Genomic DNA, 27,116 nt, shown 5'->3' on the forward strand with positions numbered 1-27,116 from the left:
TGTTGGGCAGGCTGGACATGGTGGCTCAGCATGTAACCCCAGCACACTGGAAGGGTGAGGTGGGCAGATCACCCGAGGTCAGGAGTTTGAGACCATCCTGGCCAAAATGGTGAAACCCTGTCTCTACTAAAAATACAAAAATTAGTCGGGCGTGGTGGTGCACACCTGTAGTTGCAGCTACTTGGGAGGCTGAGGCAGGGGAAGCGCTTGAACCCGGGCAGAGGCTGCAGTGAGCTGAGATTGGGTCACTGCGCTCCAGCCTGAGAAACAGTGAGACTCCTATTTCAAAAAAAAAAAATTACCCGGGCATGGTGCCACACGTCTATAATCCCAGCTACTCAAGAGGCTGTGGCAGAAAAATTGCTTGAACCTGGGTGGCAGAGGTTGGAGAGGACTGGGATCGTGCTACTGCACTCCAGCCTAGACGACAGAACGAGACTCTGTCTCAAAAATAAGTAAATAAATGCTGATATGACAGCAAAGTAAATTATGTTTGTGGATAATATTCCTATGGAGTAAGGACTTATGGTTCCATTGGTTAGCCAAGACAGATATAGGCTGGGCTTGGTGGCTCAGCCTGTAATCCCAGCACTTTGGGAGGCCGAGGTGGGCAGATCACTTGAGGTCAGGAGTTCAAGACTAGCCTGGCTAACATGGTGAAACCTTGTCTTTATTAAAAAAATACAAAAATTAGGCCAGGCACGGTGGCTCATGCCTGTAATCCTAGCCCTTTGGGAGGCCGAGGCGGGCGGATCGCAAGGTCAGGAGATCGAGACCATCCTGGCCAATACAGTGAAACCCCATCTCTACTAAAATACAAAAATTAGCTGGGCATGGTGGCACGTGCCTGTGGTCCCAACTGCTCGGGAGGCTGAGGCAGGAGAACTGCTTGAACCCGGGAGGCAAAGGTTGAAGTGATCTGAGATCGTGCCACTGCACTCCAGCCTGGCTCCTGGTGAAAGAGTGAGACTCTGTCTCAAAAACAAAAAACAAAAATTAGCTGGGCATGGTGACGTGCACCAGCAGTCCCAGCTACTCAGGAGGCTGAGGCGGAAGAATTGCTGGAACCCAGGAGGCAGACACTGCAGAAAGCCAAGATCATGCCACTGCACTCCAGCCTGGGTAACAGAGCGAGACTGTCTCAATTAAAAAAATAAAAATTTTATATATATATATATATATATATATATATATATATGTATACACACACACACACGCACACACACGTATGCATGTATATATGGAGACAGATATAAACCCAGTGTAGCCACCATCCAAGGTTTCTTGACACTCATTAAGTGAGCTTTAAACTTAAACATTTACTTTTTATCTGTTAAGTGTAAATTGCCAAGTATCATGGCTGTTTCAAGAACCACGTAGCCTGACAAATTTCCATATTCTGCCAAGGGATCCCTTGGATATTGGCAAACTCCTGTCCAAGGGGGTTGGAATAGTAAGTTGGCCCCAAGGAATAAAACCCAAACCTTTAAATGACTTTCTGCCACAACATGCAATTAAACAATACATAGCCTACTTCAGAGACTCTAAGGATAAAAGTCAGTTTGAAGTGGTAACTTACTTTTCTGCTGACTGCAATGAGAAGACACTCAGCGGCTCCCAACTGAAGTTCCTGTTCATTTAACAGCAAACACAGTATCTCCAGGAGTTTACAGTTTTCAGCAGTAATGTGACTCATGGACACCCAGTCAATATAGCCTGCTAAAGTATTCAATGCTGCAACTCCTACTCGACAGTTTGCTTGGGCCTACCAGAAAAGAAATAACTTTTGACCATGATGTCCTCAATAACACATAAGAAACCTGTGGTTATAACTGAACTCCTAGTTTCTAAATAAGAAAATGATTTTTTAAAGAATATTTTCATGTAACAGTCATAGGTAGGGAACACAATCACTTCTCAAACAATGGCATTCTTAACATCCATCAGTAAGACCATACTGGCATGGGTGGCCATTTTGTCTTTTTCACAAAATCCCGAATCTTATCATTTTACTTCCCAAGGCTGGGTGCAGTGGCACACGCCTGTAATGCCAGCACTTTGGGAGGCCAAGGCGGGTGGATCAACTGATCCCAGGAGTTCAAGACCAGCCTCGGCAACATGGCGAAACCCAGCGTCTATCTCAAAAAAAAAAAAAAAAAATCCCCAAATACTCAAACCAAAACACACACACACACACACACACACACACAAATTAGGCATGGTGTTATGTACCTACAGTCCCAGGTACTCATGAGGCTGAGGTTAGAATCACTTGAGCCCTGGAGGTTGAGGCTGCAGTGAGCTACGTTTGCATCACTGTACTCCAGCCTGGGCAACAAAGTAAGACCCTGTCTCAAAAAAAAAAAAATGTCTTACTTCACTTCCACCATAGCTCAGTGATCAAAAACAAAGGATGGACGGAGTGGCCCATGGTCACTTTGGGAGGTCAAGGCTGGAGGATTACTTGAAGCCAGGAGTTCAAGACCAGCCTAAGCAACACAGAGACCCTGTCTCTATAAAAAGTATTAGCTGGACATGGTGGTACACACCTGTATTCCCAGCTACTCATGAAGTTGAGGTGAGAAGATCACTTGAGCTGGGAAGGTTGTGGCTACAGTGAGTTGAGATCACACAACTGCACTCCAGCCTGGGCACAGAGAAAGACCCTGTCTCCAAAACAAAACAATATAACACAAGCAAGGCTGAGGTCACCATCCACTAGGTGCATGTATCCCGCCACCTGAAAGCCTCAAAGGTCTCCTATAAAGAGCTCTTACCTTTGACTCCTGAGAAGCATCTGTCTTCTGAAAGGAAGTATAAAGATCCAGTGTTTTTAATGAGCAAAAGGCCACACGGTAACATTCTACCCCTCCAAGATCAATGCCCTTAAATAATTATTCTTAAATATATGCAATTATTAATCTTGGAAAACAACACAACTTTACTAAGAATGCATAACTGATATTCCCCTAGAGAGAACAAATGAAGTCAGAAGCATGTGAATACAATTTATGACCATGTATCCATGTATGTATGGCTTAAGTACATGAAAATCATGTACTCAAAAATACTGGATGTCAAATATATCAAAATAATGGCTACTCAGTGAATACACAAATATGGTTGATTTTTATCCTTATTTTCAAATTCCCTACAGAGGCATAAAATGTTAACTTATAAGCATAAATTTTATATGCCTAATTTTAAGATCAGAAACGGTGGCTTACACCTGCCTATTTAATCCCAGGCCGAGGCAGGCGGATTATTTGAGATCCGGAGTTTGAGACCAGCCTGACCAACATGGTGAAAACCCAGCTCTACCAAAAAGACAAAAATCAGCTGGGCATGGTAGCAGGAACCTGTAATCTCAGCTACTCAGGAAGCTGCGGCAGGAAAATCACTTGAACCCAGGAGGCAGAGCTTGCAGTGAGCCAGGACTGTGCCATTGCACTCCAGTCTGAATGACAGAGCAAGACTCCCTCTCAAAAAAAAATTTTTTAGTATTTTCCTAACGAACCTCTGAAAATAAAATTAACACCTAGGGCTGGGCACCGTGGCTCACACCTGTTACCCCAGCACTTTGGGAGAGCAAGGCAGGTGGGTCACCTGAAGTTAGGAGTTCGAGACCAGCCTGGCTAACACGGTGAAACCTCGTCTCTACTAAAAATAAAAAATTAGCCAGGCGTGGTGGCACACACCTATAGTCCCAGCTACTTGGGAGGTTGAGGTAGGAGAATCACTTGAACGCTGGAGGTGGAGGCTGCAGTAAGCCAAGATCCCTGTCTCTTAAAAAAAAAAAAAAAAAAAAAGCCGGGCGCGGTGGCTCAAGCCTGTAATCCCAGCACTTTGGGAGGCCGAGGCGGGTGGATCACGAGGTCGAAAGATCGAGACCATCCTGGTCAACATGGTGAAACCCCGTCTCTACTAAAAATACAAAAAAACTAGCTGGGCGTGGTGGTGCATGCCTGTAATCCCAGCTACTTAGGAGGCTGAGGCAGGAGAATTGCCTGAGCCCAGGAGGCGGAGGTTGCGGTGAGCCGAGATTGCGCCATTGCACTCCAGCCTGGGTAACAAGAGCAAAACTCCATCTCAAAAAAAAAAAAAAAAAAAAGAAAGAAAGAAAAGGAAAGAAAAGAAAATGAGCTCTAGGTTTTCTCATTTCCTAGTTTTGTTGTTGTTTTGCTTATAAAATAGCCTTTTATTTTGCTGACCTAGACGTCCTAGTTCCTTACTGAAAGAGTAATAAAAAACACTAATATTGGAAAATATAATTTTTATAGGTAGGGGTATCCCTTACCGCTTGTTGGTATTTGTTTACATTTTCTTGAAGTGTGTTAAGCAGAAAACTGAAGATGCTTTCCATGTTCTGAGTTAATGTTTGCTGGATGTCCCTTCTTCTTTGAGGGGGAAGTGTCTGAAAAGTCACTACATCCTCTGCCAGTCGCAAAAGGATGAACATCACCAATTCTGTCTGTGTTTCCTATACCAACAAAAATAAGCTAGTTAAAAACTAAAGTATCTTTTCATTTTATGTATATCCAAAGGCTATTTTCTGTTGCCAAAAAAAAAAACAAAACCATGAACAAAATCAAACAACAAACCCTGAAGTTTGTTCCAAGGAAAAGTATGCCAAACTGATACAGCTGTGTTTCATACCCCTTGTTTGGAAAGGATGTCCAATTCTATTAGCATGTCAGGCCAATGCTGTGGCCACTCTCGCTTGATCATTTCCACTACAATTCGAGATAGAGCATCCTTAATATGGTTCTCCTCTTCCAAAATGTTCAATGTTCCCTGAAAAAGAACAAGAGATTTTTAAGAGATATGCAAGACTGGATTCCAGAAAAAAAGCTGGGCTGTAGAATTATACAAAATTTATCAGCAGGCCTACTTTTAAACCAAACAGAACGAACCTGTTCTTCATGCCTGAGTCACCTGTCCTGCATTCTCGCTAATCATTCTTTCACTTAAAGCTTAAGTGAGGGTTGCATCACCTAATAAAATGGCTGTCACATAGAGCTAGAATGAATCATTATCCTTTGCAAAATGAAGATTCTCATATTGGTTGTTTCGGTTTGCAGAAGACCAGGGAGGAAGAGTATGGAAATAAGGAGTATAGTGAGTAGCTGGTAAAACAGAAGAGTATTAAGGAGCAAATAAGTATTTTACCAATAGTTCTAATATTAGAAGACACAGAAGTATTAGGAGATACAGATTCCATCTTTCACGTCTTTTAGTTAAAGAAAGAAAGAAGGCTATAATTTTGAACATGTTTAAAGTCATATCCTGCTTTGTGTTTATAGGGACAGTCATCCAGTCATCACACCTGTAATCTCAGGATTTGGGAAAGCCAAGGTGGGTGGATTGCTTGAGGCCCGGGGTTTGAGACCAGACTAGCCTGGGAAACAGAGCAAGACCCTGTCTCTTTAAAAACAAAAGCAAAATTAGCTGGGCATGCCTATAATCCCAGCTACTTGGGAGGCTAAGGCAGGAAGATCACTTGAGCGCAGGAGTTCGGAGTTGCAGTGAGCTGTGATCACGCTAATGCAATCCAGCCCGAGCAAGAGAGTGAGACCCTCTCTCAAAAAAAAAAAAAAAAAAGAAAGAAAAAAAGCCATATTCTAATACTTGAAACAAATTCATTCTGCATGTTTTTCATCATTAGTATCACAAAGCAGTTGTTTAGAATAAAAGAAAATACAATAGACAGTGTTTCAATCTAAGTTAGATCTAAGAATCTTATTGATTTGTTGAAAATATTTAATCCCCTCTGCCCTGTCTTTATAATTTAGAAAATAGAAGTCAATATATAAGAGTGATTAATTAAACCTAGAAAGAGACATATGCTGTAATATGCTTTCTGTTTTGTTTTTTCTCCTGATAGGGTCTTGCACAGGCTGGATTGCCACGGCACTATCACACCTTACTACAGCCTGAACCTCCTAGACTCAGGCAATCCTCTCACCTCAGCTAATTTTTATATTTTTGGTAGAGATGGGGTCTCACTGTGTTGCCCAAATTGCTCTCGAATTCTCAGACGCAGGTGATCCTCCTACCTCAGCTTCCCAAAGTGCCAGCATTACAGGTGTGAGTCACTGTGCCTGGCCTGAATTATAATTTCTTGTGCTGTCTGACCTATTTAGAACCATTGAATTTTTACACAAACTCTATATTGAAGAAGTCATGCTTTGTCTAAACTACCTTGGAAACATGTCTCCCAGCCACCCATTCCTTACGTTTGCAGTCAGCTCCATGACACTGTTCTTCAGATAGACCTTCTCCAATCGAGACATGCCATTCCACCGAAACCTGGCCACCAAAATGCATAAAGTCAATAGAATTACATTAGAAGTCTTCTCTTTACAAGAGAATAGCACTGATTTCTATATTTGATTATATTCTGGAGATTTCACTAAGAAATTATACTTTTGATTTTGTACCCTTCAACAAATGGACAAAAATGGTCTACATTTAACCAAAATACTAACAGAAAAATTCTTGGGAAAAGACTTTATATACACAGTGGTCCATTAACTGGAATCCGCACAAAATTTGTACCACAAATCAGCTTTTCCTCATTTTATTGATGGGCCAAAAGTGAATACACACCTATGTCAACTGCAACAATGTACTTGCTTTTCAGAAAATGCAATCTTGACATCACTCATTTTCTGTGCTGGCTTACAAAATAATAGCATAATTATGGAAAAACCATGGCTAAGTCTTAATGGCTGCCTCTTCTAATAGGTGTTGAGGGTAGGAGAATCAGGTTAGGAGGGGTTTTCAGTTATTCTCATATAATCCTGCTTTCGATGTGCCTCTCAGAGAAGGCACACACACACACACACACACACACACACACACAGAGTGAGAGAGAGAGAGACAGAAAGAGAGAAGCCACTGCCTATCAGAGATTTACTGACCTATACTTTGCATTATTCTAAAAAGGCTTCAAAGGCTACTGGCATAAGGTCAGAGCTCAGTAAGTGTTGGCTAAATGACAGGTAGTATTTGTTGAATGGGTAATATGTACCACACACTTCATATGAATGAAGAAAAGGTTAAATCTTGAATGAGAGCTCCTGTGAGGTTCTGATAACATCTAGGGGATTATTCCTTTCTTCTTAGAGATTGCTCTTCTCTACTCACCTAAACAGCATCTCTACAGATTATATAAAATATAAAGATCTGTTCCAAGAGCTCCTTACTTGACAACGTGTTCCAGGATCTGAAGGCCAAAATGTCTGACGATGGCAATTTGTGTTTTCTCAGCCAACCTCAAGCCACAGGGGACACAGATAGGACACTTTTCTTTAAACTCTTCACAAAACTGAAAGAAGAAGTTAGAGTTTCTTTTGGAGGGCTGAGAGAATAGGGACTAAAAGAATTTCATATTAAGAAACTCCAACCAGAGCTGGGTGCGGTGGCTCACACCTGTCCCAGCACTCTGGGAGGCCGAGATGGTGGACTGCTTGAGTCCAGGAGTTCGAGACTAGCCTGGGCAACATGGCGAAACTCCATCTCTACTAAAAAAAAATTTTTTTTTTTTTTTGCATCTTGCTCTGTCACCCAGACTGGACTGCAGTGGCGCGATCTTGGCTCACTGCAACCTTCACCTCCCAGGTTCAAGAAATTCTCCTGCCTCAGCCTCCCAAGTAGCTGGGACTACAGGTGCATGCCACCACACCCAGCTAATTTTTGTATTTTGGGTAGAAACAGGGTTTCACCATGTTGACCAGGCAGGTCTTGAACTCCTAACCTCAGATGATCCACCCACCTCAGCCTCCCAAAGTGTTGGGATTACAGGTGTGAGCCACTGCACCCAGCCTACTAAAAATATTTTTAAAAATTAGCCAGGCGTGGTGGAAAGTGCCTGTAGTCCTAGCTACTGAGGAGGCACAAGTGGTAGGAGAATCACCTGAGCTCGGGACGTCAAGGCTGCAGTGAGCTGAGATCTTCCCATTGCATTCCAGCCCGGGCAACCAGAGATTCTATCCCAAAAAGAAACTCCAACCTAAGCTACATGTTTAAGTTGCAAAACCTACATCAACATTATATGGCTCTCCAAGCACAGCTGCTTTAAAAGTATGTATGTAATATAAAAATATAAATATAAAATACACAAAACCTTTCATATGTAACATTTCCTCCAAGTGGCGTTCACTTTATTTTATGAAAAGATGTATATACACGTTTACATATATTGCGAATAAAGAACTGATAAACATCCCTTTCACCGTGATGGTTCCAGATTTTTTCCATGCTATGGTCAACAGTAGCTCTACTAATGTTGGAAAAAAATGGACCTAAAGGAATAAGAAATTATTAGAGACATCCCCCTGATGTACATAGGGGTGAAATAATTTCTAGGGTTTCCTTTAAAAACCTTTGAGGCGGCCGGGCGCGGTGGCTCAAGCCTGTAATCCCAGCACTTTGGGAGGCCGAGGCGGGTGGATCACGAGGTCAAGAGATCGAGACCATCCTGGTCAACATGGTGAAACCCGTCTCGACTAAAAATACAAAAAAAATTAGCTGGGCATGGTGGCGCGTGCCTGTAATCCCAGCTACTCAGGAGGCTGAGGCAGGAGAATTGCCTGAACCCAGGAGGCGGAGGTTGCGTGAGCTGACATCGCGCCATTGCACTCCAGCCTGGGTAACAAGAGCGAAACTCCGTCTCAAAAAAAAAAAAAAAAAAAAAAAAGACAGAGTCTCACTTGACACCCAGGCTGGGGTGTGCAGTGGCTCCATCTCAGCCCACTGCAACCTTTGCCTCCCGGGTTCAAGCGATTCTCATGCCTCAGCTGGGATTACAGGCACCAGGGCACCACTGGATCACGAGGTCAAGAGACCAAGACCATCCTGGTCAACATGGTGAAACCCCGTCTCTACTAAAAATACAAAAAATTAGCTGGGCATGGTGGCGCATGCCTGTAATCCCAGCTACTAAGGAGGCTGAGGAAGCAGAATTGCCTGAACCCAGGAGGCGGAGGTTGCGGTGAGCCGAGATCGCGCCACTGCACTCCAGCCGGGGTAACGCGCGAAACTCCGTCTCAAAAAAAAAAAAAACCTTTGAGGCGGGGAGAGAGGATAGACAGTGGAAAAAGCAAATGTGGTAAAATCCTTAACTGCTGAATTTAGGTGACAGGAACATGCAGAATCACTATCATATTCTCTCCACTTCTGTGTCTATTTTAAATTTTAATAATAAAAATCAAACTAATAGGACTCAATTGCTTGATTCCAAACCCCGTGGCAAACATCTACATGTTGTAACGTTTCCTCCAAGTGGTGTTTACTTTCTTTTTCGAAGCTAACATCACTTTAAAAATGTACAGCACAAGCACAAGAATATTCTCCTAAACGGCCATTTCTCACAGTCCACATACATTGTTTTATGCGCAAGTAAGCTTGGACTGTATTAGCACCCCAGAACTGCAACATGAGTCGGTCCCAAAAGCAGAGCATTCGGGTCTCAAGCAAACTACTTTCAGGAAACCAAAGTGCCCTTGTTAAAATGCAAAGTAAGTGTTAGAAGTTCATCTTTGCACAAAATAGCCTAATAATATCACACTCAGAAACATGGAAGAAGTGGAGGTGTGAGAATTACCCCAGAAAATGCCCAAGATACAAACGAAAGTTAGCGAGAGATGTTAAAGGATATAGGCATAAGGGCACTAGAGAGGCTGGGGCTCGGTCAGTTCGGGTCAGGGGAGTGGGTCAGTAGGAAAAGGTTTAGGGCAAGGGAGACCATAAAGATTGAAGCTGGTGGTGTTGGGGGCGGGATCTGCACGTGCCCCTCGGGAAGGCGAGAGGATGTGGGGCTTGGGGAATGAAAATGAGCGAGGGTCGTGGTCCGGACAACTGCACAGAAGCGAGAAAAGGGGGAGGAGAGGGCTGTGGGTAGCCGCGGCTAGATGAGAAGCAGTAGCTAGAGCCTGGAGTGTCCCAGGCAAAGTGCAGGAGCGGCGGGTAGACAAGGCGGGGGTTTGGGAGAGGCGAGGAGGGCCCTAAGGGGAAGATCCCAGGGAGTTGGGAAAGGAGGTCTAGGGGCCGCGTGGGCGGGAGACTACCCCAGTTACAGGCGGCGCGGAGCTGCTGGGGCTGGCAGAGGGTGTCGAGACCGGCCCAGGGAGCCAGGACCCCAGCTACCTTGAGGGCTTCCAGACGGTAGCGCTGGGTGGAGCTGGGGTCCATCATGACCGTCACCGCTTTCACCAGCTGCTCGCACAGCGCGTTCACTTGATCCATCGCCATGCCTAGCGCCACGCGCCAAGAGCGCACACCACTGCAGTCCCGGGATCACGAGGCACGATAGCTCCCTCGGCGGGACCACCCGTTGGTACCGGGCCGCGGGGGCCAGCGGGGGGGTGGAAAGCTGGAGGAGGAGCAGTAGCAGCAGCTCGAGCTGGGAAACCGGCGCTGCGCACGCGCCCGGCCTGCCACTGCGCACGCGCACGCGGAAGTGGCGGCTCCCGTGTGACGGTTGAGCCTGGGTGGGCGGGGCTGGAGGCGGAAGGGCCACGGTGCGCAGCCGCGTCAACGGCCCTTCGCAGTGAGCGCGCTGTCCGACCTCAGTCTGCCTGCTTCTTGGCTGGGCGCGCCGCTTCTGGCTGATTCCTGCTGGGCTGTGGGGGCGGTTGCCCGGGCAGGATCCTTTACGACTACTTCTCGGTTTCTCCGTCGTCACGGGAAATAAATCTCGGTCGAAACTCACTGGTCCGCTCCCAGAAAGGCGAAAAGATATTCAAGAGCCTCTCCGTTTTCCTTCCAGTGGACGCCGATCCCAGCGTTTGCTGCACCAGCTGTTGGCAGTTTTGCCAGGTGTTCGTTACCTTGGTAAGAAATGGAATTGTTCACTGTCACTGTGTTTCAGACTTTCTATGTTGCCTTGGCTGTTGGTTTTATTATGATGTAGCGGTGACTGGGCCGACGTTATGTGAAATAGAAATCATGCTAACAGGGATAAGGCCCTGGTACTGTCCTCTAAGATTTTTCTTGTTAAAAAAAAAAAAAAAATGTTTTTCCCTGTAGTTCTTAAACCTCTGCATGTATTATTACCTGGTGGGGACCAAACTTGTTTTGTGCGGATTGAAGTAAATTGAGATGTTTAAAGAGGAATAATGCAATTAGTGAAGGTTTGTGCGGTTTTCATAACTGACCAAGTGCTATATACAAGGATTTCAAAGTAGTGTAGTCCTTATCCAAAAACATGGTTTGGGCAGAAAGTGTGTTTCCTTTTCCATCTTTATAAAACTCTTGGCCGGGCGCCGTGGCTCACGCCTGTAATCCCAGCACTTTGGGAAGCCGAGACGGGCGGATCACCTGAAGTCAGGATTTCGTGACCAGCCTGGCCAACTTGGAGAAACCCCGTCTCTACCAAAAATACAGAAAGTAGCCGGGCGTGGTGGCGGGCGCCTGTAGTCCTAACCACTCGAAAGGCTGAGGCAGGAGAATCGCTTGAACCCGGGAGTCGGAGGTTGCTGTGAGCGGAGATCGCGCCATTTTACTCCAGCCTGGGCGACAGACCGAAACTCCGTCTCAAAAATAAACAAAGCTCTTGCTTTCTTGGGTAAATACATAAACTGAAAACCTCAACGGCTTTATTATCTGTTAACGTCTGCAGATCTGTTTTTCTGATTGTGTGCTTAGTAAAATGTTCTCTGAACATAAATCACTGCTTCCTATTCCTGCCCCACTTCTGGTATTTGGATCTAATATGGTGCTTAGCCAGTGGGTTGTTTTTGTTTTGTTTTGTGACAGTGCATTTCCTATTTGTTGGCTTCATCTGTTCCAGTACTACAGAAGAGCCACTTCAAAGTAAAGGGATTTCTGACATCTTACGATTTTAAATTGTAAATGTTTTAAGTATCACATTCTGCCTGTTTGAGGCAAGTGGTTGATTGGAATTTACAGGGAATTAATGGTGGATTACTCTGATTTTCCTAATTTTTTTTCACTCATCCTTCTGCTTTGCAGTTATAAGACATGGTTTTTTCTTTTTTTTTTGTTTTGTTTTTAGGACATGTTTTTTTCAAGATGAATGTTAGTTTTTGAAAAACTTTTTTTAGAATACAGTTGGGTGCTCACTCAACTGTATAACCGGTGTTGCTCTTATTTGAATCATGGATTGCTGTTGTTTCCATTGTCTTATATAGGTCTTGGCTCCCAAACTGCTGCATATGGGAATCACTTGGAGAGCCTTTAAAAATCCCATGCCCAGGTCATAATACCGATTAAATTAGTATATATAGTTGTGGCAGTCAGATATCAATACAATTTAAAGCAGCCTGGCCAACATGGCAAAACCTTGTCTCTACTAAAAATACAAAAATGTTAGCTGGGCAGAGTGGTGTGCCTGCCTGTCATCCCAGCTACTAGGGAGGCTGAGGCAGGAGAATTGCTTGAACCTGGGAGGCGGAGGTTGCAGTGAGCTGAGATTGCACCACTGTACTCCAGCCTGGGCAATAGTGAGACTCTGTCTTTAAAAAAAAAATAAAAAGTAAGGCCAGGCGCGGTGGCTCAAGCCTGTAATCCCAGCACTTTGGGAGGCTGAGGCAGGTGGATCACGAGGTCGAGAGATCGAGACCATCCTGGTCAACATGGTGAAACCCCATCTCTACTAAAAATACAAAAAATTAGCTGGGCATGGTGGCACGTGCCTGTAATCCCAGCTACTCGGGAGGCTGAGGCAGGAGAATTACCTGAACCCAGGAGGCGGAGGTTGCGGTGAGCTGAGATGGCGCCATTGCACTCCAGCCTGGGTAACAAGAGCGAAACTCCATCTCAAAAAAAAAAAAAAAAAAAGTAAAAGGTTTCCAGATTATTTTAATATATAGCAAATTTTGGGAGCCACTGCTTTATGTTTCTTCTTCCAGATTACTAAAAATGTTGGATTATTGGCATCCACTCTCAAGCATGTAAGGTTTGTTCTTCCAAGTTACCATTCATAACTTTATGTATGTTTATCTGTTAGAGTGAGTTTTCTTTTGTGTTTGAGAAATTTACATGGGTGGGTAGAAAATCACAGAATGCTACGAAGTAATTGTTAGGCACTAGCCACTGATGGGTGCTTAGTGATTGAAAGGTTGAAGAGGGGCCGGGCGCGGTGGCTCAAGCCTGTAATCCCAGCACTTTGGGAGGCCGAGGCGGGTGGATCACGAGGTTGAGAGATCAAGACCATCCTGGTCAACATGGTGAAACCCCGTCTCTACTAAAAAATACAAAAAAAAACTAGCTGGGCGTGGTGGCGCGTGCCTGTAATCCCAGCTACTCAGGAGGCTGAGGCAGGAGAATTGCCTGAGCCCAGGAGGCGGAGGTTGCGGTGAGCCGAGATCGCGCCATTGCACTCCAGCCTGGGTAACAAGAGCGAAACTCCGTCTCAAAAAAAAAAAAAAAAAAAAAAAAAAAAAAAAAGAAAGGTTGAAGAGAAGCAAGATGTTTGCAGTCTGAAAGTATCTTTGATACCAAGTATCTTTGATACTTTTAAGTTACAAAAGGAAAAATAGCAACCTTATAATGAGAAATGTGGCAAAAAAAAAAACATTTAATTAATCATGGTTAATAAGATATACTGACAGCGTGTATTCCCCTCATCCCATATGATGCACTGAGGAGAGCACATCAATGCCATTATATTCTTGCCAAAAATGCATAATCTTAATCATGAGAAAACATCAGACAAACCCAAATTATTATTGTTATTATTATTTTTGAGGCAGAATCTCACTCTGTTGACCAGTCTAGACTGCAGTGGTACAATCTCATCTCACTGCAACCTCCGCCTCCCTGGTTCAAGTGATTCTCCTGCCTCAGCCTCCTGAGTAGCTGGGATTACAGGTGCCCACCACCACACCTAGCTAATTTTTTGTGTTTTAGTAGAGACGGGTTTCACTGTGTTGCCCAGACTGGTCTTGAACTCCTGATCTTGTGATCTGTCTGATGTGAGTCACTATGCCTAGCCGACAAACTCAAATTAAGAGACATTCTCAAAATAACTGACAATACTCTTTAAAAGTGTCATGGTCATGGAAAACAAGGAACAACCAAGGAAATGTCAACAGATTGGAGGAGAGTAAAGCATATACTTAATAATATACCAATGTTCATTTTTCAGTTTTGATAATCGTGTTATGTAAAATGTTAACATTAGGAAACTGGGAGTAGGAGAACTCTACCATTTTTTGCAATTTTCTGTAAGTCTAAAAGTATTTCAGAGTAAAAAGTTGACATTTTTCTTGAAAGGTATGATGTTATATCGTTTCCTGCTTCTATTTTTCCTGAATTTATACGTGAGATTTGTCTATCAACTAGATTCAATACTGGCTCCCTTCCCTTGGTGATATAGATTGTGATTTTAATTTCCATTTCCCCGTGACTAATGATGGTGAGCCTATTTTTATGTGCCAGTTGGCTATTTTTGTATCTTTTGTGGTCAGTTCTTTTGAGGGTATTTTTAAAGCTTTTTAATACGTATTACCCTCATAAAATTGTCTAATTTATTCCTATGCCAGCAGTACAGGTTCAGTATCTGTGATCTTATGATGTATGTATGTTAGTTTTTGTCCACAGTTCCTGGCTCATAACTCCCCTAGCTTTCGTTGTAATGTCGGGGCTCTTGAAGCAAGCCTCAGGAAACAGCATCTGTCTCTGACCTCCTGCCCTCCTTTGATTTGCCCGAAGCAGGACTCTAATCTTCCCATCTTTCTGCTTATGGGTCATAAAATTTTCATTTCAGAAGAGTTTCTCCCCCATACCCTGGAGGAAGGAATGCTACCCAGAGAGGCCAGGAAGAATCTGAACAGACAGTCCTTGCTGTCTATTAGTATTAGATCATACCTTTTTGTCCACATTTCTACATGGGTGTCAGTCATGCCTAGCCAATGAAGTTTTCATAAAAGGGCCAAGAGGACAGGATTTGAAGAGCTTCTGGATAGGAACAAAAGGAGGTTCCTGGAGAGTGGTGTTCCCAGGGAGGACATGGCTTGCCCTTTGTATCTCTTCATCTGTATATCCTTTATAATAAACTAGTAAATGTGATTTCCTGAGTTCTATGAGCCACTCTGGCAAATTAACCAAACCCAAAGAGAGGGTCATGAGAGCCCCAATTTATAGCCAGTCAGTAACAACCTGTGGCTTGTGATTGACATCAGAAATCGGGGCAGTCTTGTGGGACTGAGCCATCAACCTGTGAGAACTGACTCTCCAGGCAGATAATATCAGACTCAGATTGGAGGATACCCACTTGGTATCTGCTGCAGAATTTATTGCTTTGTTGGTGGGGAGAAATCCCCACACATTTGGTCACAGAAATCTACATTGTTGATTGTTGTTGAGTGAAAGAATTTTAAAAACTGTTTTTTCCACTCAGGTATCCCTAATCTGAAATTTGAAATGCTTCAAAATCCAAAATTTTTTTGCACCAACACAGCATTCAAAGGAAATGTTTATTAGAGCATTGCAGGTTTAGGATTTTTTGATTATGGGTGCTTAACTGGTGATTATAATGCAAATATTGCAAAATTTGAAAAAATTCAAAATCTCAAGCACTTTGGATCCCAAGCATTTCAGATAAGGGATACTTAATCTGTATACTTAAATGCCTGTTTCATTCTTGTTAGTTTCCATTCTCCCATGCTCGTGGTAACTCATCAGCGAAAGAAGGGAATTACAGTTTTCCTTGGCATTTGCTAACTGTCCGTAAAATGTTGTGTTACAGAAAAATGGCTACTGGACAGGATCGAGTGGTTGCTCTCGTGGACATGGACTGTTTTTTTGTTCAAGTGGAGCAGCGGCAAAATCCTCATTTGAGGAATAAACCTTGTGCAGTTGTACAGTACAAATCATGGAAGGGTGGTGGGTATGTATCATTGTTATTGTTACAACTATTATTCAATAGTAACACAGTGGCACTGTGGTAGGTGCTTTGTTGTTGCTATTGTTGAGACAGTATCTTTCTCTGTTGACCCATTCAGAGAGCAGTGGCACCATCAGCTTACAGCAGCTTTGACTTAGGCTCAAGTAATCCTCACACTTCAGCCTCCCAAGTAGCTAGAACTATAAGAGCATTCCACCATGCCAAGCTGATTTTATTTTTTGTGGGGGTGGTAGAGATGGGGGTTGGTTGGGGGCAGCGCTCACTATATTGCCCAGGCAGGTCTCAAGCTCCTGGCCTCAAGTAGTCCTTCTGCCTTGGCCTCCCAAAGTGTAGGAATTGCTGGCATGAGCCACTGTGCCTGGCCCTATTTTTGAGATTTCTGAACTGCTTTGTTTGGGATTGAATGGTGGCATCTGTGGTCAAAAAGTTTCTAATATGCTTATAGCTTACTTGTGTTAAATTTTACTTGTGTTTGCTTGTGATCATATAATATGTTTTCTGTTTTCTCTTTTTTCTAACCTTAGAATAATTGCAGTGAGTTATGAAGCTCGTGCATTTGGGGTCACTAGAAGTATGTGGGCAGATGATGCTAAGAAGTTATGTCCAGATCTTCTACTGGCACAAGTTCGTGAGTCCCGTGGGAAAGCTAACCTCACCAAGTAAGAAAAAACATGGTTTACGGAGACATAAAGGAGTCGAAAATAATACTTCATGAGGCTAGGAACTGGTGTTTTGAATTTATTCTCTGTAAATAACATCTGGAAAAAATTCTTTTTGGTCAGTCATCTTGTCTCTGTGAAATAAAAAACATTTTGATTTGTGTCTCGGGGACAGTTCAAAACCGTTGTAACATAAGAGTTGCTGCCTTTGACATCTATTCAGTTCCTTAATTGTTCAAAATTGGTTGTTAAATTAAGATTTAATACCAATTCCCATGTTCTCCGTCCAAAAGTCTAAAGTATTTGAAGTTATTAAGTTGACTGTAAAACAGAGTTGTTCCAGGAAAGGCTGAGTTAAACTGATGTTCTAGTACACTATCAGGAATTAGTTGCCATAATTGAACAATCTCAAGGGAGATTACTTTTTTTGTTTTTAGATTAAACTATCGCTTCGCAAATATTAGAAGTTTAGCCTTGGAATGGGGGATATGTATCAGCATAGCTAAATCAGAGGTAGGCACAGACCCCAGCCAATTCCTACACTTTGGGAAGCCAAGGTGATTCCAAGGATTTTTGGAGTTGTATGTGAGGAAACCGGGATGGAGACCCAATATATATTTCACAATGTTAGAAGTATCTCTTTCTGGCCGTGTGTGAGTATATTGCTCTTTCTTTCTTGTTTTGTTGTCCTTGTTGTTGTTGTTTGTTTGTTTTGAGATGGAGTTTTGCTCTTGTTGCCTGGCTAGAGTGCAATGGAGCGATCTCCGCCCACCCCAAACTGCACCTCCTGGGTTCAAGGAATTCTCCTCCCTCAGCCTCCCAAGTAGCTGGAATTACAGGCATGCACCGCCATTCCTGGCTAATTTTGTATTTTAGTAGAGCTCAGGAGTTTGAGTAAGCAATGTAGTAAGACCTTGTCTCTACCAAAATTAAAAAAAAAAAAAAAAAATAGCCAGACATGGTGTTATACACCTCTAGTCCCAGCTACTCGGGAAGCTGAGGTGCTGACTAGCAGCTTCAGGATGGGGTAGGTCACCAAAAAGACCAAGGCATATTTAGAGAGTTGGGACTTTTGGCCTCACTCCTTTATGGAGGGGTTTCTCCATGAAGGTCAGGCAGGTCTCAAACTCCTGACCTTGGGAGTGATTCACCTGCCTTAAGCTCCCAAAGTGCTGGGATTACAGGCGTGAGCCACCATGCCTGGCCTTGCTCTTTATTTTCTTTGAGGCCTATCCTTTTCCTGGCCCAAATCAAGATTTAAAAAAAAAGTCAAGTATTTCTCTAATTTGAGAATGTTTTAGAACAATAATTATACTAGTTTTTATGGGTGTCATGATGAAGAGGTACTGATGTTTTCATTTTTATGGTAAATATAAATTCAGTAGGAACAAAGAACTGTACACTACAAAGCAGGTCCAAACTAAAGCAAAGAAAATAGCTGCATATTGTCATAGAAGACTAGCTATGCAGCCAGAAGAGCTGCTTATTAAGGTTTGAATAGAAAACATGTGGTGAGATTGGTATCTGTACCCTGAGGAAGGTTGTCTGCCTGCCCAGACATATCACCACATTCTAGGTGCTTATCTTCAACTTGATAATTTGAATATTAGTATGTCTGTAAATGGTTGGTTAAGGTATGTATGTGTATGCGGTGATGACCAGTTCACGTGTTAACCAAACTCACCATTGACTGAAGTATAAAATCCGTATGTCACTTTGTTAATTTACAGTGAGAAAATATTATCCTGAGGAAGACCAGATACTTTTGGTTCACTGATCAGTGTAGTGTTCTGTGTAAAGTCCTTTTTTTTTTTTTTTTTTTTTTTTGTTTAAGACAGAATTAGAAGCAGAAGACTTCTTGGTGAATATATGAAAATAAAAGGAATAAGTGATCACAGTAATACACCAATTTAAGGCATTCCTTTACTTTTTAGAGAGTTCCTTATCATATAGACATGTTAATGGCCTGAATGTTTTTTGCGTTGGTAATTCTGGCGTTGTGTTAAAAATGTTTGGCTCTGTGGTTCTTCCTTTTCCATGCCTGCCTGTTGACCCTTTCAGTTGGTACTATCTAGTCTCTGTTAAGCCACATCTCTTGATTATGTGTATTATTGTTCATTATGGCAATGGGAGAGTGGAGCAGACAGTCTCAAGGTTGCCTCTCTTTATTGCCTGCATAAATGATCCATGTACTACTTAGGTACCGGGAAGCCAGTGTTGAAGTGATGGAGATAATGTCTCGTTTTGCTGTGATTGAACGTGCCAGCATCGATGAGGCTTATGTAGATCTGACCAGTGCTGTACAAGAGAGACTACAAAAGCTACAAGGTCAGCCTATCTCAGCAGACTTGTTGCCAAGCACTTACATTGAAGGGTTGCCCCAAGGCCCTACAACGGCAGAAGAGACTATTCAGAAAGGTACTTCCATAGCATCGTATTGCTTCTGCTTTCTGCCTTTGGAACCTGCTTTGCTTGGTCATGCTGATTCTCCTTGGAATAATTGAAAGGAAACTTAAACTACAGCCTGAATGAATCACAAAGACTCACATGGAAGGATATACAAATTTTCTTATCTTTTCAGGTATATTGCTGTTGAGAAGCTGTGAAATCTGTATGAAAGTAAATTTATTTTTAGATATAACAAGGGCAGGTTAGTGTTATCAATAGAAAGCAGAAGGCTGACTGAGTATTTTGTCATTGGTAGCTTACTTTACATTATTGTAACTTATTGTCTTGGTTTCTTCATCTATAAGAAGGGTAAGATTTTTAAAGGGGGACCTCAGGTATAGGGAGCTGAGTGACTCAAAATTTCTAATCACTTCTTTGCATATGATTACATATGGGCTTCACAAGACCCTTCTTATTGTATTTTACTACTTTTACCCTTCATAGTGATTTTCCTGCTCCCTCTGCACCCCACTCACCCTCTTGCACCTATTGATATATTTGATATATCTTAGATATGTATATATCTTTTTTGTTTCCCCTAGACAGAGTCTAGCTCTGTTGCCCAGGCTGGTGTGCAGTGGTGCGATCTTGGCTGACTGCAGTCTCCACCTCCTGGGTTCAAGTGATTCTCTTATGTCAGCCTCCTGAGTTGCTGGACTACAGGCAGGTGCCACCATGCCTGGCTAATATTTTGTATTTTTAGAAGAGATGGGGTTTCACTGTGTTAGCCAAGATGGTCTTGATTTCCTGACCTCTTGATCCACCTGCCTTGGCCTCCCAAATTGCTGGGATTACAGGTGTGAACTACCACACCTGGCCTGTTTTGCTTTAATTGACATTTCTCTGATTACTAATTGAGATTGAAGATCTCTTCATATACATGTAAGCCAACTGAGTTTCTGCTTCTGAGCCAAGATTGCGCCATTGCACTCCAGCCTGGGTAACAAGAGCGAAACTCCATCTCAGAAAAAAAAAGAAAAAATGTATTGTGCAGAAGGGTGGTAGCAGAACTGCCCAGGGAAGCTTGTGACTTAGGAATTATTTTATTCTCTGATCCTGATGATGCAGAGTATGTCAAGCTAGAGGCTGCAGATCATTTAGTTCTCTGGATAAAATGTAATGGACAGTAAAGATGTGCCACATATAAAGGAGGCAAAATCATAGTATGTAAGCATTTGGTATGAAAAATGTCAAGATGTTATTCTGGTACCAGCATCAGAAATTTAATTATCATAATAAGAAAGGTGTTCTTTGGTCTTATCTTTCTGTACCACATTATTGCATAACTTACTTTTTTTTTTGAGACGGAGTCTCTGTCTGTCGACCAGGCTGGAGTGCAGTGGTGCGATCTCGGCTCACTGCAACCTCTGCCTCCCAAGTAGCTGGGATTACAGGCATGCACCACCATGCCCAGCTTATTTTTGTATTTTTAGTAGAGACAGGGTTTTACCATGTTGGCTAGGATGGTCTTGATCTCTTGACCTCATGACCCACCCATCTTGGCCTTCTTTTTTTTTTTTTTTTGAAATGGAGTGTTGCTCTTTTTGCCCAGGCTAGAGTGAAATGGCATGATCTCAGTGAGCCGCAACTTCTGCCTCCCGGGTTCAAGTGATTCTTCTGCCTCAGCCTCCCGAGTAGCTAGGATTACAGACATGCACCACCACACCTGACTAATTTTGTATTTTTAATGGAGACGGAGTTTCTCCATGTTGTTTGGGCTGTTCTCAAACTCAAAACCTCAGATGATCTGCCCACCTGAGCCTCCCAAAGTGCTGGGATTACAGGCGTGAGCCATCTCACCTGGCCTCTTTTTTTTTTTTTTTTTTTTTTGGATACAAAGTCTTGCTGTGTCACCCAAGCTGAAGTGCAGTTGTGAGATCTTGACACACTGCACCCTCCGTCTCTGGGGTTCAAGCAGTTATAGGCATATGCCACCATGCCTGGCTAATTTTTATATTTTCAGTAGAGACAGGGTTTTGCCATGTTGGCCAGGCTGGTCTGGAACTCCTGGCATTAAATGATCCATATGCCTTGGCCTCCCAAAGTGCTGGGATTACAGGCATGAGCCACCGCACCCAGCCTGATTTTTTTTTTTTTTAATAAACATTTGGAATTGGTTTTATAATGCCTTAAATCTGTGGCTCTTTAAAGTTTGAGAATTACTTACTCTTCAAAATTTGTTGAAAGCTATAGACCCATGCATGCCTCCGAAAAAAATATATCTGCACATACGACAATTCTACATGCAGTTTTCAGGAGATTCACAAACCCTCTGAATCCACGTACCTTAGAATTAGAACTAGTCTTAAACATTATGTTGGTTTTTGCTGCAGAGAATTGTTGGTGTTCTCATATCTCTAGCTGAAGATGGTATATACCTTGCTTGATGGTTGAATGTTAACTCAGGTGTATGTTCCTCTTTCTTCTGTACTTAGGTTTCTTACCTGTGTACAGTTTTTTTTTTTTTAATGCCTGTGTTTTTAGAGAAGTCTATTTTTGTATGCCTTGTGTCTATTACATTAGTGTGTACAACTTAAATATTAAGCTCCCAAATTCAGTGACAATATCTTATTATATGTAATTTTCAGAACAATGCAATGTCTAGGAAATATTGACATTGACCTATCATATTCCTGAATTTTTGATGTGTGCAACCACAAAAAACTGATAACAGAAATTAGCTGATCTAAGTGGATATAACCTTCCAGAAATCGTTTTTATGGATACAACATATTTCAAATCTAAGAGAGGCCAGGTATTTGTAATACCTTAATACCCAGCTTTTCATTCCACCTTGCCTCTTAATGGATTAAGAGCTAGTAATCATGTTCAGCCCTCCTGCATTTGCAACATTGTATTTTCTAAAATAGTTATTTGTGTATAAAGTTTAAATAGTAGGATTTAAAGTACTTCTCAGAAATTGCCAAGGTGAAAACTTTCCCATCATTGCCATTTTGTAACTAGTTTGTGAGTTAAGAACTTTTTCTTTTCCCTTTGCTTTCTTTTAATTCATTTCTTTATTATTATAAAACATAGAGACAAGGTCTCACTGTGTTGCCCAGGGTGGTCTTAAGTTCCTGACCTCAGGCAGTTTTCCCACTTCAATGTCACAAAGTACCAAGAATATAGGGTTGAGCCATGGCACTTGGCCTTACAAAACAATTTTGCCGGGCGCGGTGGCTCAAGCCTGTAATTCCAGCACTTTGGGAGGCCGAGGCGGGTGGATCACGAAGTCAAGAGATCAAGACCATCTTGGTCAACATGGTGAAACCCCGTCTCTACTAAAAATACAAAAAAATTAGCTGGGCACGGTGGCGCGTGCCTGTAATCCCAGCTTCTCAGGAGGCTGAGACAGGAGAATTGCCTGAACCCAGGAGGCGGAGGTTGCGGTGAGCCGAGATCACGCCATTGCACTCCAGCCTGGGTAACAAGAGTGAAACTCCGTCTCAAAAAAAACAAAAAACAAAAAAAACACCAAGAACTACGTGAAATACTTCCTGCAGTCCGTTTCATGGTATTGAAGAAAAACAAAAATTTTATAGATTTTATCAACTAGAGGAAAAGTAAAAAGCATTGTAGGGAAATAAGGGAATTCTGCTTATCTTTAGTGGTCCTGTTCAGTTGATACAGATAAAGAATTAAATTTAAAATCAACATTGCAACAGAATTGCAAAATTACCCAATCCAGGAGAGCAATGATGAAAAAAACCTAAAGCAAAGAAATGTAGGTCTGTTTAAAAAGATGCAGAAGTCAGGCCGGGCGCGGTGGCTCAAGCCTGTAATCCCAGCACTTTGGGAGGCCGAGGCGGGTGGATCACGAGGTTGAGAGATCGAGACCATCCTGGTCAACATGGTGAAACCCCGTCTCTACTAAAAATACAAAAAACTAGCTGGGCGTGGTGGCGCGTGCCTGTAATCCCAGCTACTTAGGAGGCTGAGGCAGGAGAATTGCCTGAGCCCAGGAGGTGGAGGTTGCGGTGAGCCGAGATCGCGCCATTGCACTCCAGCCTGGGTAACAAGAGCGAAACTCCGTCTCAAAAAAAAAAAATAAAAAAAAAAAAGAGTGTCCCTAGTAGCTCGGCCGGGCGCGGTGGCTCAAGCCTGTAATCCCAGCACTTTGGGAGGCCGAGGCGGGTGGATCACGAGGTAAAGAGATCGAGACCATCCTGGTCAACATGGTGAAACCCCGTCTCTACTAAAAATACAAAAATTAGCTGGGCATGGTGGCACATGCCTGTAATCCCAGCTACTCAGGAGGCTGAGGCAGGAGAATTGCCTGAACCCAGGAGGCGGAGGTTGCAGTGAGCCGAGATCGCGCCATTGCACTCCAGCCTGGGTAACAAGAGCGAAACCCCGTCTCAAAAAAGAAAAAAAAAAAAAAAAAAAAAAAGATGCAGAAGTCACACAATTACGATAAGTTATTCATAATTTTATTTCCCAAAGTTAATAGGTCTAGTATAAATTGTTTTAAATGATGAATGTTTTAATAGTATGTATGTATGTATTTATTTATTTATTTTGAGACGGAGTTTCGCTCTTCTTACCCAGGCCTGAGTGCAATGGCGCAATCTCGGCTCACCACAACCTCCGCCTCCTGGGTTCAGGCAATTCTCCTGCCTCAGCCTTCTGAGTAGCTGGGATTACAGGCACGCGCCACCATGCCCAGCTAATTTTTTGTATTTTTAGTAGAGACGGGTTTTCACCATGTTGACCAGGATGGTCTTGATCTCTTGACCTCGTGATCCACCCGCCTCGGCCCCCCAAAGTGCTGGGATTACAGGCTTGAGCCACTGCGCCCGGCCAACAGTATTTATTGTTCTTATGTGCAAGCCTTGGTGTTTCAGGAAAATAGATAAGAAAAGAAAATAGGCCAGGCACAGTGGCTCACACCTGTAATCTCAGCTGGGAGGCTGAGGCAGGTAAATCACGAGGTCAGGAGATCGAGACCATCGGGGCCATGGTGAAATCCCGTCTCTACTAAAATACAAAAAATTAGCTGGGCGTGGTGGTACACGCCTGTAGTCCCAGCTACTCAGGAGACTGAGGCAGGGAAATCACTTGAACCCTCAAGACAGAGGTTGCTGGAAGCTGAGATCATGCCACTGCACTCCAGCCTGGTGACAGAGCAAGACTCCGTCTAAAACAAACAAAGAAACAAATATATATATATATATATATATATATATATATATATATATATATGCGCAAAAGCCGCTGTGCTGAGGAGCTTTGTTTTTAAAAACTAACTTTTGGCTGGGCATGGTGGCTCATGCCTGTAATCCCAGCACATTGGGAGGCCAAGGTGGATGGATCACTTGAGGTCAGGAGTTTGAGACCAGCCTGCCAAAATGGAGAAAAATTGTATTTTTCTCTACTAAAAATACAAAAAAAAAAAAAAAGTTAGTCAATCATGATGGCGGGCGTCTGTAATCCCAGCTACTTGGGAGGCTGAGGCAGGAGAATAGCTTGAACCCGGGAAGCAGAGGTTGCAGTGAGCCAAGACTGCACCATTGCGTTCCAGCCTGGACAACAGGAGCAAAACTCCATCTCAAAACAAAAACAAAAACAAAAACCTATCTTTTGGCTAGGTGCGGTGGTTTATGCCTGGAACCTCAGCACTTTAGGAGGCCAAGGCATGTGGATCCCTTGAGGTCAGGTATTCAAGACTAGCCTGGCTAGCATGGTGAAACCTCATCTCTACTAAAAATGTAAAAATTAGCAGGGCCTAGTGTCCAGCACCTGTAATCCCAGCTACTTGGGAGGCTGAACCCAGGAGGTGGAGATTGCAATGAGGTGAGATCGTGTCACTGCACTTTAGCCTGGGCAACAGAGCAACTCCATCTCAAAAATAGTAATAATAATAATAATAATAAACTTTTAACCATTATAACAGCTATATGAAGTACAGTTTGTAGACAAGGAAACCAAAGCTTAGAGAAGTATGTAACTTGTCCAGAGTCATATGTTCAGTAGGTTATGAAGCCAATATTTGAACCCTGCTTGACTGCAGATTATTCTTTTAACAATTGTGCTCTACTTCCTGTGGCCATACATGGTGGCTCATGCCTGTGATTTCATCACTTTGGGAGGCCAAGGCTGGGGGTGGAAAGATGGGAGGATTGTTTTAAGTCCAGGAGTTTGAGACCAGCCTGGGTGACATGGTGAAAACCCATCTCTACAAAAAATACAAATTAGCTGGGCATGTTGGCATATGCCTATAATGCTAGTTGGGAGGCTGAGGTGGGAGGATTGCTTGATCGTAGGAGATGGAGGTTGCCCGGCCAAAAGATTGTTTTTTTTTTTTTTTTTTTTTTTGAGACGGAGTTTCACTCTTGTTACCCAGGCTGGAGTGCAATGGCACGATCTCGGCTCACCGGAACCTCCGCCTCCTGGGTTCAGGCAATTCTCCTGCCTCAACCTCCTGAGTAGCTGGGATTACAGGCACGCACCACCATGCCCAGCTAATTTTTGTATTTTTAGTAGAGACGGGGTTTCACCATATTGACCAGGATGGTCTCGATCTCTTGACCTTGCGATCCACCCGCCTCGGCCTCCCAAAGTGCTGGAATTACAGGCTTGAGCCACCGCGCCCGGCCTGTTTTGTTTTTAAGACAGGGTTTTGCTCTTGTTGTCCAGGCTGGAGTGCAATAGCACAATCTCAGCTCATTGCAGTCTCTACCTCCCAGGTTCAAGCGATTCTCCTGCCTCAGCCTCCCAAGTAGCTAGGATTATAGGCATGTGCCACAATGCCCAGCTAGTTTTGGGTTTTTAGTAGAGATGGGGTTTCTCCATGTCGGTCAGTCTGGTCTTGAACTCCTGACCTCAGATGATTCACCCACCTCGGCCTCCAAGAGTGCTGGGATTACAGGCATAGCCACCGTGCCCGGCCTCAGTAGTTTTTCCTTGAGACAGTGTCTTGCTCTGTCACCCAGGTTGGAGTGCAGTGGTGCAGTCTTGGCTCACTGCAACCTCCGTCTCCTGGGTTCAAGCAGTTCTCCTGCCTCAGCTTGCTGAGTAGCTGGGATTACAGGCTCATGCCACCACGCCCGGCTAATTTTTGTATTTTTAGTAGAGACGGGGTCTCACCATTTTTGGCCAGGTCCAAAAGGTAGTTTTTTGTGTTTTTTGGTTTTTTAAATAAAGTTCCTCAGCACAATGGCTTACACATGGTGTTTTTTCTTTTTTTTTTTTTTTTTAAATTATCTATTTTCCTGAAACACCAAGGCTTGCACATTTAAGAACAGTAAATACTATTAAATCATCCATCATTTAAAACAATTTGTACTAGCATAAGTGAACCAGGCATGCCGCTGCACTCTAACCTGGATGACAGAGTGTGACTCCATCTCAAAAACAAAAGAAAATAAAACAATTATGTCTATTTCCTATTGCAGATAAAAGGTAAAAGCCTTTTGTTGTTGTTGTTGTTGTTGTTGTTGTTGTTGTTGTTGTTGAGATGGAGTCTTGCTCTGTTGCCAGGCTGGAGTGCAGTGGCATGATCTCAGCTCACTGCAACCTCAGCCTCCTAAGTTGCTGGGACTATAGGTACGCGCCACCAAGCCTGGCTAATTTTTTGTATTTTAGGAGAGACAGGGTTTTACTATGGCCAGGATGATCTGGTTCTCCTGACCTTGTGATTCACCCTCCTCAGCCTCCCAAAGTGCTGGGATTACAGGCATGAGCTACCGCACCTAGCCAGTAAAAGATTTTAATGAGGTACTAGAAAGCTAGCTAGAGGGCCGGGCGCGGTGGCTCAAGCCTGTAATCCCAGCACTTTGGGAGGCCGAGGCGGGTGGATCACGAGGTCGAGAGATCGAGACCATCCTGGTCAACATGGTGAAACCCTGTCTCTACTAAAAAAATACAAAAAATCAGCTGGGCATGGTGGCATATGCCTGTAATCCCAGCTACTCAGGAGGCTGAGGCAGGAGAATTGCCTGAACCCAGGAGGCGGAGGGTGCGGTGAGCCGAGATCGCGCCATTGCACTCCAGCCTGGGTAACAAGAGTGAAACTCCGTCTCAAAAAAAAAAAAAAAAAAAAAAAGAAAGCTAGCTAGAATAGTTGAAGGAGAGGACTTCATGATGGTAAACTTGCAATAAGCCCTAAAGTATAGATATGTTTAAGCAAAGGAAAG

The 27,116-nt window shown here is 43.3% G+C and overlaps 2 protein-coding genes across 3 annotated transcripts in view; one reads left to right on the forward strand and one right to left on the reverse strand.

Annotated features, from left to right (window-relative positions):
• The window catches only part of XPO5 (exportin 5), a 50,659-nt gene extending 40,222 nt beyond the window's left edge, over positions 1 to 10,437 (reverse strand). The window contains exons 1-7 of the mRNA XM_003923035.3: positions 10,150 to 10,437; positions 7,209 to 7,330; positions 6,237 to 6,309; positions 4,657 to 4,794; positions 4,298 to 4,480; positions 2,778 to 2,804; positions 1,580 to 1,765 (exon numbers count right to left, since the gene is read on the reverse strand). Coding sequence (XP_003923084.1) covers positions 1,580 to 1,765; positions 2,778 to 2,804; positions 4,298 to 4,480; positions 4,657 to 4,794; positions 6,237 to 6,309; positions 7,209 to 7,330; positions 10,150 to 10,254 — 834 coding nt within the window. The 5' untranslated portion in view covers positions 10,255 to 10,437. The remainder of the gene's footprint in view (positions 1 to 1,579; positions 1,766 to 2,777; positions 2,805 to 4,297; positions 4,481 to 4,656; positions 4,795 to 6,236; positions 6,310 to 7,208; positions 7,331 to 10,149) is intronic.
• A 98-nt stretch (positions 10,438 to 10,535) lies between these two features.
• Positions 10,536 to 27,116, forward strand: part of POLH (DNA polymerase eta) — a 37,298-nt gene continuing 20,717 nt past the window's right edge. The window contains exons 1-4 of one of the 2 annotated variants that reach the window (XM_003923038.3): positions 10,536 to 10,836; positions 15,716 to 15,856; positions 16,399 to 16,533; positions 18,734 to 18,951. In XM_003923038.3, the coding sequence (XP_003923087.1) occupies positions 15,720 to 15,856; positions 16,399 to 16,533; positions 18,734 to 18,951 (490 nt within the window). In that variant the 5' untranslated portion in view covers positions 10,536 to 10,836; positions 15,716 to 15,719. Of the gene's footprint in view, positions 10,837 to 15,715; positions 15,857 to 16,398; positions 16,534 to 18,733; positions 18,952 to 27,116 lie in introns of those variants that run through there. The other variant, XM_074397846.1, reaches the window with a different exon arrangement.

Source organism: Saimiri boliviensis, chromosome 4, assembly GCF_048565385.1.
Source record: "Saimiri boliviensis isolate mSaiBol1 chromosome 4, mSaiBol1.pri, whole genome shotgun sequence".
NCBI classification, from domain to species: Eukaryota; Metazoa; Chordata; class Mammalia; order Primates; family Cebidae; genus Saimiri; species Saimiri boliviensis.